The sequence below is a fragment of the Aegilops tauschii genome, chromosome 3 (genome assembly GCF_002575655.3).
Source record: "Aegilops tauschii subsp. strangulata cultivar AL8/78 chromosome 3, Aet v6.0, whole genome shotgun sequence".
Lineage (NCBI taxonomy): Eukaryota > Viridiplantae > Streptophyta > Magnoliopsida > Poales > Poaceae > Aegilops > Aegilops tauschii.
The window spans coordinates 498,132,074-498,145,808 of NC_053037.3; the positions used below are offsets into that span (position 1 = coordinate 498,132,074).

The following is a 13,735-nucleotide window of genomic DNA, read 5'->3' on the forward strand; positions in this document are numbered from 1 at the left end:
CGAAGGCCTACAAAGTCCATGAAGGAGAACTATACAAGAAAAGTACTACCGGAGTCCTTCAACGATGTATCTCCTAAGAGGAGGGACAACGACTCTTGGCTGAAATACACCCTGGTCTTGGTGGCCATCATGCCGCAGCTCGGGCCCTTCTAAGTAAAGCCTTCCGTACGGGTTTCTACTGGCCCACGGCCCGAACAGACGCACAGGACCTCGTACAACGCTGCGTAGGATGCCAGCTTTTTGCCAATCAAAGCCATATGCCGCCGACTGCCCTACGAACAATCCCCATTACTTGGCCTTTTGCGGTCTGGGGGCTAGACATGGTCGGACCCCTTAAAGGGGGAAGCCATAAGAAGAAATATTTACTAGTTATGGTCGACAAGTTCACTAAATGGATAGAAGCCAAACCAGTCAAAACGGCCGAGGCCGGACCGATGATAGACTTTATATCCGGTGTCGTACACCGTTATGGTGTCCCGCACAGTATTATTACAAACAATGGCTCTAACTTTATGGCCGATGAGGTGAAAACTTGGTGCGCTAATTTGGGCATCAAGCTCGATTACTCCTCCGTATACCACCCTCAGACAAACGGTCAGGTCGAACAGGCTAACGGCCTAATAATGAGCGACATCAAACCCGGACTAGTGGATCTCTGAAAGAATCAGTCAAGCAAGGAACTCGATTCCGTACTCTGGGGGCTGCGGACCACGCCCAATCGCACGACCGGATACACATTTCTTCATGGTGTACGGCGCGGAGGCAGTCTTGCCTTGCGACATTATTCATGACTCACCTCGAGTGCGCATGTACGAAGAGAGAGAAGCCGAGCTCGATCGGCAGGACGATCTGGACGGCCTGGAAGAGGAGCGCGATGTCGCGAAGGCCCGTTCCGCATTCTATCAACAGCAGGCTCGGCGATATCAAAGCAGGGAAGTACGAGCAAAGACTTATAATGTCGGTGAACTTGTTCTACGCCTACCAGAGAAGAAAAAGGACAAGCTCAAGCCCAAATGGGAGGGTCCCTTCATTATATATGAAGTTCTCACTGGAGGAGCCTATCGCCTTCGCAATGCTTCGGATAATCGCTTGGAACCAAACCCATGGAACGCTGCCCGGCTCCGAAGATTCTACGCCTAAGTCCGCACATGTACCTTTTTTCATCGCTTTCACTTTTTTCCTCTTTTTCCGTTTTATACGGCTTCTAGCTTGTGATCGGATAAACCGCACACTTGAGGGGTATACATCTTTAAATGTACATACCCCACAATACCTGGGGCTTCTTTTCACAAGAAGCTTATTTTCATTATTATTTTTCGAGCATCAAGCTCACCGTATATATGTGTTGTCCACTCATATATGTCTTTCCTTCACCATTATATGCACTTTTTATGACTTAAGATTTTGCCAAGCTGGGTTGCCTGGCTCCTCTGCTTATGCCCTACGTTCCCGCTTGTTCGGCTAGGGCATAAAGGGAGCACCTCTGCGATTGTTACAATCGAGTTATCCGGACATGTACCTCAGACTGGGTGAAGCCGAAAGCTAGCGTTCTTAAGGGAATAAATGGTCGGCGGACAAAAGACGAATTTCCCTTGTTGCAATACACAACCCCCAGACCATAACGTGTACTGTGATTTTTAGCATCACAGCTTCGGCATGCAAAAAAAAAGTACAGCGTGCTCGCCCAGGGAAAGGAACCCTTAACGGAACTATTCTCTCTGGAAGATGTTTCTTACAATTAAATGTAATATAACAAACTCCGAGAATACAACTTGTCTTTTCAAGCAACTATGACCGGACTGCCTGGTTTCTGAACATACTTTGGTGTTTACCTACGGTATAGTATTTGGAAATACTCCAAACCTCGGGTTTTCGGAGGTCGAAGCAAAAAGTCTGCCATGACAATGGTTTTACGAATTCGGTTGGAGACAAGTTTGTCGATAAAAGTACATCGCTACTTGGACTCAATAACTTCTTCTTCCTCTAGACCCTCTAACAGCTTTCTAGCTCACAATCCTGTTGTGAATACTTGGCGGCCATCTTCACTTGGTCGTACACCAGGCTGACCGGAATTTCCTGTCCATCGGATACTCGAGGTCCGACCCGCGCCATATGATTCGGATCAAGTCCGGTGTACCGTGTTTTCACCATGGCCCAGGCTTCCCGAGCACCTTCTCGGCATGCTGATATCTTCCATAGCGCAAAACGGCGCCGAGCTCCCTTGAATAAATTCACGAGTTCCTCCATACTTCCTGGAGGAGAATCGGCTGGCCATAAAGCCTTAGCGATGTTTCTCATTGCCTTCTGAGCTAGCTCATGCATCTTGGACAGCTCTTGTAGAAGGTCGCCTTGAAATCCGTACACCTCTTCTTCGGGCCGCCCCGTCAGCACACCTACAGAAATAAACTTGTTACGATTCGCCTTACCGAACTGTACGAAAGTAAGTTAAAAGGCATACTGAATATGCCGCCTCTCAGCTTTCTGTTCTCCTTCAAGGCGTCCGCCAGTTGGGCACGTCTTTCAGCTCTTCGCCTAGCTGGGTGTTGGCATCCTGTAGCTTGTTCTTCTCATCACTGGTCCGTGTCAGTATACGTTGACCAGCGGCCTCTTGCCTTTCGGCATGTTGTTTGTCCGCCTGGGCGGCCTTTAGTTCCTCTTTCAGCTGATCCGATGATCCTGCCATCGTAAATACAACAGTGTTTATTTGAATAAACATTACTGGCACATGATTATATTTTTCGGACAGAAGGGGACATTACCAGTCGGTGCCTCCTTGGATTTTCCAGTTCGGCGGTATCAATAGTTAGCTGGGTCTGATATTTTTCTAGCTCCTGAGACAGCATGTTGTTCTTCTCCGTGAGTACCTGATTATACAACGATCCTTAAAATCAGTTGCTTCAACTGTTTCAAGTCTCGGGGGCTACTGGTATATGATTATTAAAATCTACACAGTATGATCTTACCCGCATATCCTTTGAAAGCTGGTAAGTGGCTCCAGCAAGCCCATCTCGAGCGGCTCAGAGGTATGCATCCGCCGAGCTGAAGGCATTGAATGCCTCTTCAGTAAAGTGGGGGTCGCGCATAGGGGCCCTCCGGCGCCGATGGTTCATTGCACTCTCCACTTCGGAGTTGGTGACGGATACATTATCCGAATATTCGGAGAGGGGACAATCCGGCCTGGCACCCGTATCAACTCTAGCCCTGGAGGCAGGGTCCGGGGTCGGATTGGTGGACGCGTGCCCGGTGAGGTCTCCGGATACTGTCCGGCGAACGCTCTTCCTGAAGTATGGCGCAGTAAGGAACGGTATGATTTCCATGGGGCATATTAAAAACCATACCTCTTCGATGCAGGCTTGGAAGTGTCGCCATCCGCCTTTCTCTTCGAAGACCCACCTCACACAGGCTCCGCCCGTTTAAGGGATGCCTCAGCTGCGGAATGGCGATACGAGCGCCGCCCCTTTAAAGCACGAGACAGTGTGGTGGGTGAAGCGCAATGAGAAAACTCTTTTGGAGGAGATGTCTTCGGGGTACTTACATGAGAGGAAGGGAGAAGGCCGGGGTAATCGGCGGTAATGGCCACTTCCGTGCCGTCGTAGCTCGCCTGATAGAAGACCCCCTCCTTGAGCTCTACAAATATATCCGGATCCTCCTCAAATCTGGGATCCAGGTCTCGAATATGATCCTCTGGCTGCGGAGCAGGGCTATAAATCCCTGCGACGGCTTTCCTCCGTTCCTGTTAAAGATAGTCGGATTAAAGTTTGAATAAGTACGGCTCAGGAAGGAGATCGAGTAAAGTTACAAAGCAAAGGCTCACCCAGCTGGGAGGATTGTACATGGAAAAGCCTTCTCGGCATTTAAGGCGAGTGAACTCTTCTTTCTCCCCTTTATAAAGATCAGCCAACATGGCGGCCAGGGCGGCGAAGTTGTCCGGACCCTTGCACCCATAGCGAGATGTGTCATCCTCCCCGTTGTAGTCCACATGGGGAGTCCTATGGATTGGAGTGGTTGAACACCTCGCGTTATGGAAATCCCCATGACCTCAATTGTGGACAGTCCAGATTGGGTAAGTATCTTTATCTTGTCCATTAACTTCTTAACCTCCGCACTATCTTCCTCCTCGAGGCTCCGGGGGCGCCAGCTGTGGTGTTTCTTTAACGGAACGTTGGTGAATTCGGGTAGGCCTCGTCGGATGGGGTATGAGAGAACGACGTCTTCAATATAAAACCACTCCGAGGGCCACTCTTCGGATGCCTTCTTCGGAGTGCCGGACAGGTATCATGTCCCAGCTATGCGCCACACTTCGGCGCGCCCACCTCGAATATGGATTCCTTTTGGGAGCGAGGGATGAGGCAGAATAATTTCCTCCATAACTCAAAATGGGCCTCGCAGCCTAGGAACAGCTCGCAAAGAGCGACGAAGCCCGCGATGTGCAGAATGGAGCCTGGCGTGAGATTGTGCAGTTGGAGGCCATAGTACTCCAGGAGACCGCGGAGGAAAGGATGGATTGGAAATCCAACGCCTCTTAATAGGAAGGAAACGAAGCACACTCGCTCCCCCTCGGTAGGATTGGGGAAGTTTTCCGCCGGGCTTCGCCGTTGATGGAAGCTAATCCCGCCTGAACGGGGACTAGATCCGCGGGAGGGAGATATCCCTGCATCTGGAGCTTGGTCAGCTGGGCGTGGGATACTGAGCATCTCTCCCAATCGCCTTTTTCAGGGCCGTGGGGGCGGGGGGAAGAACTAGGAATGCTGGCCATGTTTGCGCGGTTTCTTGTGGCAAGCTCTAAGGACTTTCCGCCTGGTGTGGAATGGCATCTGAGATTCAATCTCCTTAAATAGACGCCTTCCCTACATGGCCTGGGTGTTATGTGTAAAAATGCTTGGACCCCTCGTATTCGTCTGACACGTGGAAGCCGGGGCGACGATGGCGAGAAGCCGAAGGATATAACATTTAATGTAGATCCGAGCTGTTCGAAGAATTCACCTTACCAAGACCGAAGATGTCAAAGCCGAATACAATACTTTGGTTCAGATGCTTTGAAGTACTCGGAGGAGGAACCCGCCTTGCAATGCCGAAGACAATGTGCGTGCCGGACACGTCGTCATTGAAGACTGGTTCGGGGGCTACTGAGGGAGTCCTGGATTAGGGGGTCCTCGGGCGTCCGGGCTATGTGACATGGGCCGGACCCATGGGCCGTGAAGATACGATATGGAAGGCGTTCCCCCGTGTCCGGATGGGATTCCCCTTGGCGTGGAAGGCAAGCTTGGCGTTCGGATATGAAGATTCCTTTCTCTGTAAACCGACTCTGTACAACCCTAGCCCCCCTCCGGTGTCTATATAAACTGGAGGGTTTAGTCCGTAGAGGCAATCATAATCATACAGGCTAGACATCTAGGGTTTAGCCATTACGATCTCAAGGTAGATCAACTCTTGTAACCCCTATACTCATCAAAGTCAGTCAAGCAGGAAGTAGGGTATTACCTCCATCGAGAGGGCTCGAACTTGGGTAAAACATCGTGTCCCTGCCTCCTGTTACCTTCAATCCTTAGACGCACAGTTCGGGACCCCCTACCCGAGATCTGCCGGTTTTGACACCGACAGGGGGGGGGGGGGGTTGTGCGGAGTACGTCATGGAGAATGATCATTTGGATGCTGATGAGATTGTAGATGAAGTTGAACAACTTACCATCAGACACGATATACCATGTTAAAGAAAATAAGAAAAATGAGGGTGGGGAAGAAGATATGTTAGGGGAGAGCATAGATGACATCCTGGTTGTGATGGTGGCACTGCTAGAGTTACGGATTCATTTTGTGAAGCTCGATAACTTAGATTGAAAGCCGTCTCGACAAAGATCAAAACACTGCTCATGAAGAGCTCATTTGGTTTGCATGATTTAAGAAACACGAGAATAGGAAATGATACATGAATGTCACAGGAATGCATGCGCAAAATAGTGAATTTATAAACACATGAATTTTGTTAACTTTGGTGTTTGGTTCACAGGAATTGGAAAAAGAAAATAATCCTAATAAGCATGGTGAAATCAAAGTAAAACCACATGAAATATATGCTTAGAATGCTATTATGTCACAAAGGATTATAGTCTCGTTTTTCTGCATACATATATGGAAAGAAGGTCCTAGTGGATGTTCGAATTCCTGCATTTTTTCTTTGAAACTGAGATCAAAGAAAAATATTCTCCAATTTTCCTTTGCCCCGTTCCTTTGAGCGAAAGGTATGAATAGTATCATCATACGGGGAAAAAGTTACATTGCTATGTTATTTCTCTACTTTTACTTTGAACCAAAGGATCCCTAAGCATTGAACATGCAAAAGTCTCCTTTAGCCATAGCCCAAGTATAACCCCTCCGTTCCAGCTAATGAATGCAAACCACATTAACATATTGTAGCAGTCACCTTTTTTTTGACATGTAACTAGGGGTTTTATTGATCAACCAAAGCCGAAGGAATACAAGTAATGTCTGGCGGGTTCCCTAGCCACAAATGGCGTCCAGTAGGGAGAGACGAGGCTGCCTTTGCCAAGGCATCAGCCTCAAAGTTTGCCTCTCTACTTTCAAAACGGAACTTAACATCTACAAAATCTGTAGTTCTAGCTTTAATCTCCTGAATTACAAAAGCATAGGAGGTAGAAGACGCAGCCCCCTTGATATCCGAAACAATCTTGTAGGAGTCACCTTGGTCCCTTCCGTAGATAATAGGCTTTGGAATTGTCGTGGCCTTGTAACCTAGCACGAATGGCCCATGGGTTTTCAGACATTTGGCGCCACCTCCCATTTTCTTGCGAGAGCTATAGTCGTCGTACTGATTCCTACATGCGTCTCCCTTAGGAGATTTCAAAAATGGGCCAACCCAGCAATTGGTTTCAAGTCAGTGTGTCGCTCCCTCGGGGTCGCTTCTCGCTCGGTTTGAAGTTCGGTTTTATTAAAAAATGTCTTTCTTCCTTTTTCATATTTTTGGGTTTTCAATTTTTCTATGTTTATTCACCGTTTTACTTCCGTTTTCTTTGATTTTTTGGTGTATTTTTCGTTTTTATTTTATCTTCTCCTTCTTTTGGTTTTTCTTTGTTTGTTTTTTGATTTTCATCAGTTTTCTTCGGGGTTCTTATTTCATTTTTCACACATGACAGCATTTTCCCATACACATTGTATATTTTTTATACATCAAGAATATTTTAATTTTCAAACACATGATTAACATTTTTCAAGAATATATGGTTTGGTGTCTATTATTTTTCATAAACATAGTACACTCATTGTGTACACCAGGAACAATTTTTGTACTCGTTAAACATTTTTGAAATACATGCTTATCATTCTTTTAATATATATTTTGATGTCTACTGTTTTGATATACATTTTACATTTTTGGCATACATAGGGAACATTTTTTATACATGTTTAATATATTTTTAAATATATGACAAACATTTTCTTCAAATATTTGTTTTTCATGTCTATTTTTTCATACATACTGTGCATTTTTCGTATACATGGAACATTTTTCTATACATGTTAAACATTTTTCCAAATACATGATTAACATTTTCTCAAATATATAGTTTAATGCCTAATTATTTTCATACACATTGTACATTTTTTTATACATTAGGAACATTTCTTATATATGTTTAACATTTTTACATATATAATTTACATTTTTAATATATGTTTCTGATTTCTAAATTTTCATTCATATTGTACATTTTTCATATACAACCAAAATATTTTTTTACATGTTTACCATTATTTTTGCACTGCTAAAACTTTTTTTAAATATGTAATGAATGATTTAAAAAAACTGAAAATTTAAATGTCAGGAAAAAACCCGGAGAAAAATGGAGAAGAAACGAAAACCCCGCAAGAAAAACCGATCTAAAAACACTGGGCCTGACCCATTTACGGGAGCTCTGCGAACGATGCCACCTTCGGGTCCCTGCAAGCAACACACAGTCGCGGCCCCCATTTTCGTACTTGCAGATCACCCAATCACTTTGTACTATAGCTAGGCCCAAGCACATGAATCATGTAGTGTCGCTGATGCTACAGGTAGGATTCCTTGGAGAACTGCAGTCGTCGCAAGACAAATTTTGGTCCCCTTGGGTCGAACCACCATTTTGGCGTTGAGTGGTGATGGGACCTTAAATCTTAAGTGTATTACGTTCTTAGTCAACGTCTAGTGATGATCGTAGTTTATGAGAATAAATTACACCTCGTTCTTTTTTGGTGGTGCCATGAAGTAGAGAGTTTTGTGTCCTCGCAGATCCAATTATACGAGTTTATGTTAGCGTGTCAAACTTTTTTTTTCTTGGTTTGATTTTTGTGGAGATGAAATCTTTCATCGACACCATGGTGAAGATATTGTGATTCGATGACCTGCTCTTCTAGGGGATCATCCCGACCCAAGTAAGTTCATCGCCCAATGATTTCCATCTTTTTAGATATAGGCAACTCGAGGGGCTATCAGAAAACTTTATTGGCCATGTTTGTGCGGGTGAAAAAGCGATAGCGCCGTCGCCGTGGTCTAATTGTATCCTCTATACTGAAATTTTAGGAGTATTAGCAGAGATTGACATCATAAAGAATGTGTTTTGAAGAGATCTTATTGTAATTATTAATCATATGAGTTACTTTGTATTTGCTCGGAGCTCAGATCTTTTTTCTTCGAATCAAGAGCTTATATTGCTCAAAGGGATTACAATGAATCTGAATACAGCCAGCTTGGAAACTAGACATGTAATTTATCCTCCTCTCATCTATGGCCTGCTTAGCACAAGGATGGGCCGTTTTTTTTTTTACCCCTAAAAAAAAGTAAACCCACATTTTCTCAAAAAAAAAAAACTAGTAAACCCAACCAGAAGCTCCTTGATTTCATGGCAAACAGCTGAGACAGCGGTTCCCTCTGAAGATTCAGAGTTGCGCGTCACCACCTAGTTAGCATCACTTTCAGAGCAACTTCAACATGCCGACCCAAACGGACGGCGATTTCGTCCTTTTTTGTCCGTTTGGGTTGGCCGCCCGCCCGGCGTCCGCCCTGTTTTTCATATGGGTCGGCAGCGCGCCCAACACGCCGACCCATATGTGCAGGCGTGGTCGGCTGGCCGCCCAATTTTGCATTGCATTGTGAAATAAAAATTTAACAAACAAAATAGTCCGCCCAAATAAATAGTATAGTTACAGGCCAAATAAAAATAAAAATGTTTCACATATTTTTACAAACGAATAAAAAAAGATACATCTATTGGTTGCCAACATGAGTCCACATATGCTCAACCAAATCATTTTGCAGTTGCACGTGAGTTTCCCAATCACGCATGTCTTTATGAAACCGAGTGAACTGCTCAAATGTTGCCGCAACTCCATGCTCAGGCACAACATTCTCACCCTGAAACTGAAAGCCTTAATCGTACAGACGTTCCGGGCGCTCGTCTTCTACGATCATATTGTGCATGATCACACAAGCAGTCATCACCTCCCATAGTTTCTGCGTGCTCCAAGTATTAGCAGGATACCGAACGATGCCCCATCGAGATTGCAAAACACCAAAGGCACGCTCGACATCCTTTCTAGCACTCTCTTGCTCTTGGGCAAATCTTTTCCTTTTCTCTCCAACAGGGTTGGGTATTGTCTTTACAATAGTGGTCCACTGAGGATAGATACCGTCACCCAAATAGTACCCTTTGTCGTAGTTGTGACCGTTTATAGTAAAGTTCACCGGTGGGCTGTTGCCTTCGCAAGCCTAGCAAACACCGGCGAGTGCTGAAGCACGTTGATATCATTGTGTCGGCTCTCTCAAGTACTCAGGGCCAAACACAACAATCACAGGCCTGCAGAACTTATACAGGGACTCTAGGCATGTAGACTCGCTCATACAGACGTACTCGTCAATGAGATCACCGGGCACTCCGTATGCAAGCATTCGGATGGCGGCAGTGCATTTCTGATAAGAGGAGAAACCAATCTTGCCGACGGCATCCTCTTTGCACTCGAAGTAGTCATCATAGCCGACCACTCCCTCTCTAATACGGTTGAAAACATGCCTACTCATACGGAACCGGCCGCGGAATTTGTGATGTTTGAACAACGGGTTTGTTGTATCAAAGTAGTCCTTCCAGAGAAGGAAATGCCCGCTCTCTCGATTACGATTCAACGCCGGAAGGTGGCCCGGAATGGAGCCACGGAACAACGGCCGCTGGTTGTTGAGGTGGTGATGGACCAACACGGCAGCCAATATCTCCTCCTCGTCGTCAGACGACGAATCGTCGGAGTCGCAAATGAAATTGTGGAAAAAGAACTCGTCGGCGGATCGGAGTCCATTTTCTGTCGAACAGCTTGCGGGCGTCGAAGAAGGAGACGGCCGGCGAGGGGAGACGCGGCGCCCACAGACCAGCTAGCTGCCCTGCCGGCGTCCGACGAGTGTGACGGCGTCTGACGAGCGTGCCGGTCGTATGTGGCGGGGGCGGCGAGGCGTCTTCTTGGTCGCGGGCGGCTGTGCGGTGGGGGAAGCGGCGGCGGGAACTAGTTTGCTCCCTGGCGGCGGCGGGCGACTGGGGGCAGGGGCGGCGTTGCTGGACGGATGTGGAGGCGGCGGCAGCTGGAAGAGTCGCCGCAAAAATGGGCGGCGGCGTCGGTGACGGAGGAGGTGGGGGGCGAGGGTTGCTTGCTGGCCGGGGGGGGGGGGGGGGGGGAGGCCAATGTGCCACAGACCAGCGGGCCCGGGGACAGGAGTAGGCGACCGCGCGCGCGTCCGGTGCATGTCCGCCCCGACGCAAATCAGGCTTAAAAATGGGTCGTCCGCGGACGAAAAACGGACGTGCGTCCGTTTGGGTCGGCGCGTTGGGCCGCCTTTTCTGTCCGCACCAACCCAAACAGACGGCCGCGGACAAAATGGGTCGACTCATTGGAGTTGCTCTCACTGCAAACCCTTATACCAGATCTCTGGCAAGTTGTATTCCTTCACGAATGGGCATACATCTCCATGGCTTGAGCTCTAGCCGCAAACCAAACCGGTACCAAACTGCGTGCGCCCATACAAAGCTTTCCGTCAGAGCTTCCAACCACAAGTCCTGTGCTGCCATAACCACCCAGTTCAAGGAATGAAGCGTCGACATTGATTTTCAGGCTTCCCCTTTTCCGGCGAGCAGTCTCCATTATACTATAACGCTATACATCTATACATTCGCAAGCAAGTGATTACATGACAGCACCACCGTCGCCATGGTCATGGTGAGCCACCCTCTTCTTGTACACATAGACGCGCGAGACGACCACGAACGCGGCCAGCTCCGCCGCGCAGAGCCCGGCGAGCAGCCAGTAGAAGTAGTCGAGGTGCGCGCGGTTGAGGTTGTTGGAGAACCAGCTGGCGCCGCCCTTCTTGGTGGCGCCGTCGATGGCGGAGATGAGGAAGCTGCTGAGGAAGTGGCCCACCCCGAAGATGCTGAGGAAGAAGGCCAGCCCCAGGCTGCGCAGCGCGTCGGGGACCTGGTCGTAGAAGAACTCCTGCAGCCCGATCATGGCGAACACGTCCGACAGCCCGAACAGCACGTACTGCGGCACCATCCACCACAGGCTCATCGGCAGCGCCGCCTTGGGGTCGTCCACGAGCCCGGCGTCCCTCGCCACGCCCAGCCGCCTCGCCTCCACCAGCGCCGCCACCACCATGGCCACGAGGGCGAGGACCAGCCCCGTGCCGATCCTCTGCAGCATGGTGATTCCCGAGGACAGGCGCGTGAACCGCCGGGCGGCGGGCACGAAGAGACGGTCGTAGACAGGGATGAAGGTGATGATGGTCAGGCTGATGAACGTCTGCAGCGCCGCCGGCGGCACGCGGAAGGTGGCGCCGATCCGCCGGTCCAGCGTCGCGGCCTGCTTCGTGAAGAAGGTGGACGACTGGGAGAAGATGACGGCGTAGATGATGCACGTCGCCCAGATGGGGAACAGCCGCAGCAGGCCCCGAACCTCCTCCCGGTGCTCCGCGTTGAACTCACCATCCTCACCCGCAAGAGTGCTGCTCGTCACAAGAGAGACCAAACACATCAATTTCCACCGTAATCAATGTAAGCCTGATTGGATGATGCATTCAGAAATCTCATGGCGAAATTGCAGATTTCAAACGAGAATGATGGATGATGAGTGATCATACTTGGCGCATTGGCTGGACTTGGAGCCTTTGAGGAGCGCGACGAAGGCCCTGGCGAGGCGGGCGAAGGGGCTGGACTGGGTGGAGGTGTAGTAGCGGTAGCGGCGGGTGCCGAGCAGGAACATGGCGAGCGCGAGGACCATGACGAGGCAGGGGATGCCGAAGCCGAGGCCCCAGCCGATGTTGTCCTGGATGTAGCTGGAGACCATGGTGGTGGCGGCGGTGCCGGAGCACATGCCGAAGTACCACCAGTTGAAGAAGGAGCTCCGGGAGACGGACTCCTCGGGGTGGTGCTGGTCGAACTGGTCGGCCCCGAACGCCTGCGCGCAGGGCTTGTGCCCGGCCTCCGCCAGCGCCACCAGGTAGAGCGAGACGTAGAAGATGGTCACCTGCACCGGCGACGGCGAGCACGCGCCCGAGAGCGAGGTGAAGCTGGTGCACCCGTCCGAGTGGAACACCGGGAGCGCCGAGGACAGGGTCAGCATGCCCATGCTCTGCAACGGCAACCCGGCTGTCAGTGGTCAGCCGGACGCACTTCTCTGTCAGTGGAAGCGCGCGAGCTTGATTGGGGGAGGGCGGACAGAAAGGGGTTCGTTCATGGAGCACTTTTTTTGTCAAAAGGGAATTTTTACGGGAGGGGAAAAGCGGGCTGACCACGACGAAGAGGACGGAGGCGAGCACGATGGTGCGGAATCTGCCGAGCCAGGCGTCGGCGACGCAGGCCACCAGCAGCGGCAGCATCGTGGCCACGCCGCTCCACGCGTTGATCGCCGCGGCGGCGCCGGCCGTGGACTCCCCCAGCGGCCCCGTGAGGTAGCTGATGAGGTTGGCCGACACCCCGTGGTACGCGAACCGCTCCGCGATCTCCACACCTTGAATCCCAAGGACACAGAAAGGAACCCAAATTAAGACCACCCCTCGATCGATGATCATCATGGGCTGGATCGGGGGCCGTACGTACCGAGGACGAACATGGCGGCGGACCATCGGCCGGTGGAGGCGCGCGGGGCGGGGCCGCCGCGGAAGTCGACGACGCCGGGCACGGCGCCGTCGGAGCGGGGCAGGAGGAGGGCGCGGGTGGCGTCCATTCTTCTTCAGTTGGGTCTGGTCTGGCCTGTCGCGTGTGCGTGCCGGCAAATCAAACCGGAAGGGGCTGCTGCACAAAGGATAATGCGACGGGGGCCGGGGCTATCATCATATACCGTGGCGGCCGGCTGAGGTGCAGTACGGGATCGGGCCAGCGCGCAGCACGACGGACGGGCTCGGACAAGGAGGTACACGACACGATTCACGCTGCAATCCGCCCTTTTTCTTCGCTTTTCGCTAACAAAATACGCTCTTTTTCTTCTCTGGGAATCTTCTGCTAAGCACTAGTAAATGGACCGTGCGACTTTACACGGATGTGTACGCCTCACGTGGTGGGTAAATTGATAATGATGCTGCCCATGATATCCTTTCCAGCAAAGGAAAATGTGGTGCTGTCCCCAGCAATGGCATTGGCGTGCACGGCGACGGCGGGCGCACCGGGAGGCGGCCATGGATGTATCATGATTCCATCCTGAATTCGTACTGTGT

General features: G+C 50.0%; 1 protein-coding gene across 2 annotated transcripts; it reads right to left on the minus strand.

The window, feature by feature from the left end:
* Nucleotides 1-11,109: 11,109 nt before the first annotated feature.
* LOC109743870 (protein NRT1/ PTR FAMILY 5.10) lies at nt 11,110-13,468 on the minus strand. Of its 2 annotated transcripts, none has more exons than XM_020302956.4 (4): nt 13,122-13,468; nt 12,815-13,032; nt 12,164-12,654; nt 11,110-12,028 (listed from the first exon to the last, which is right to left on the minus strand). In XM_020302956.4, exons 1-4 carry the CDS (start codon nt 13,246-13,248, stop codon nt 11,215-11,217), a joined length of 1,650 nt encoding a protein of 549 aa, XP_020158545.1. In that variant the 5' UTR covers nt 13,249-13,468; the 3' UTR covers nt 11,110-11,214. The 2 variants fall into 2 exon arrangements, with proteins under 2 accessions (XP_020158545.1, XP_020158546.1); XM_020302957.4 differs by having other exon boundaries at nt 12,164-12,671; nt 13,122-13,413.
* Nucleotides 13,469-13,735: the final 267 nt, after the last annotated feature.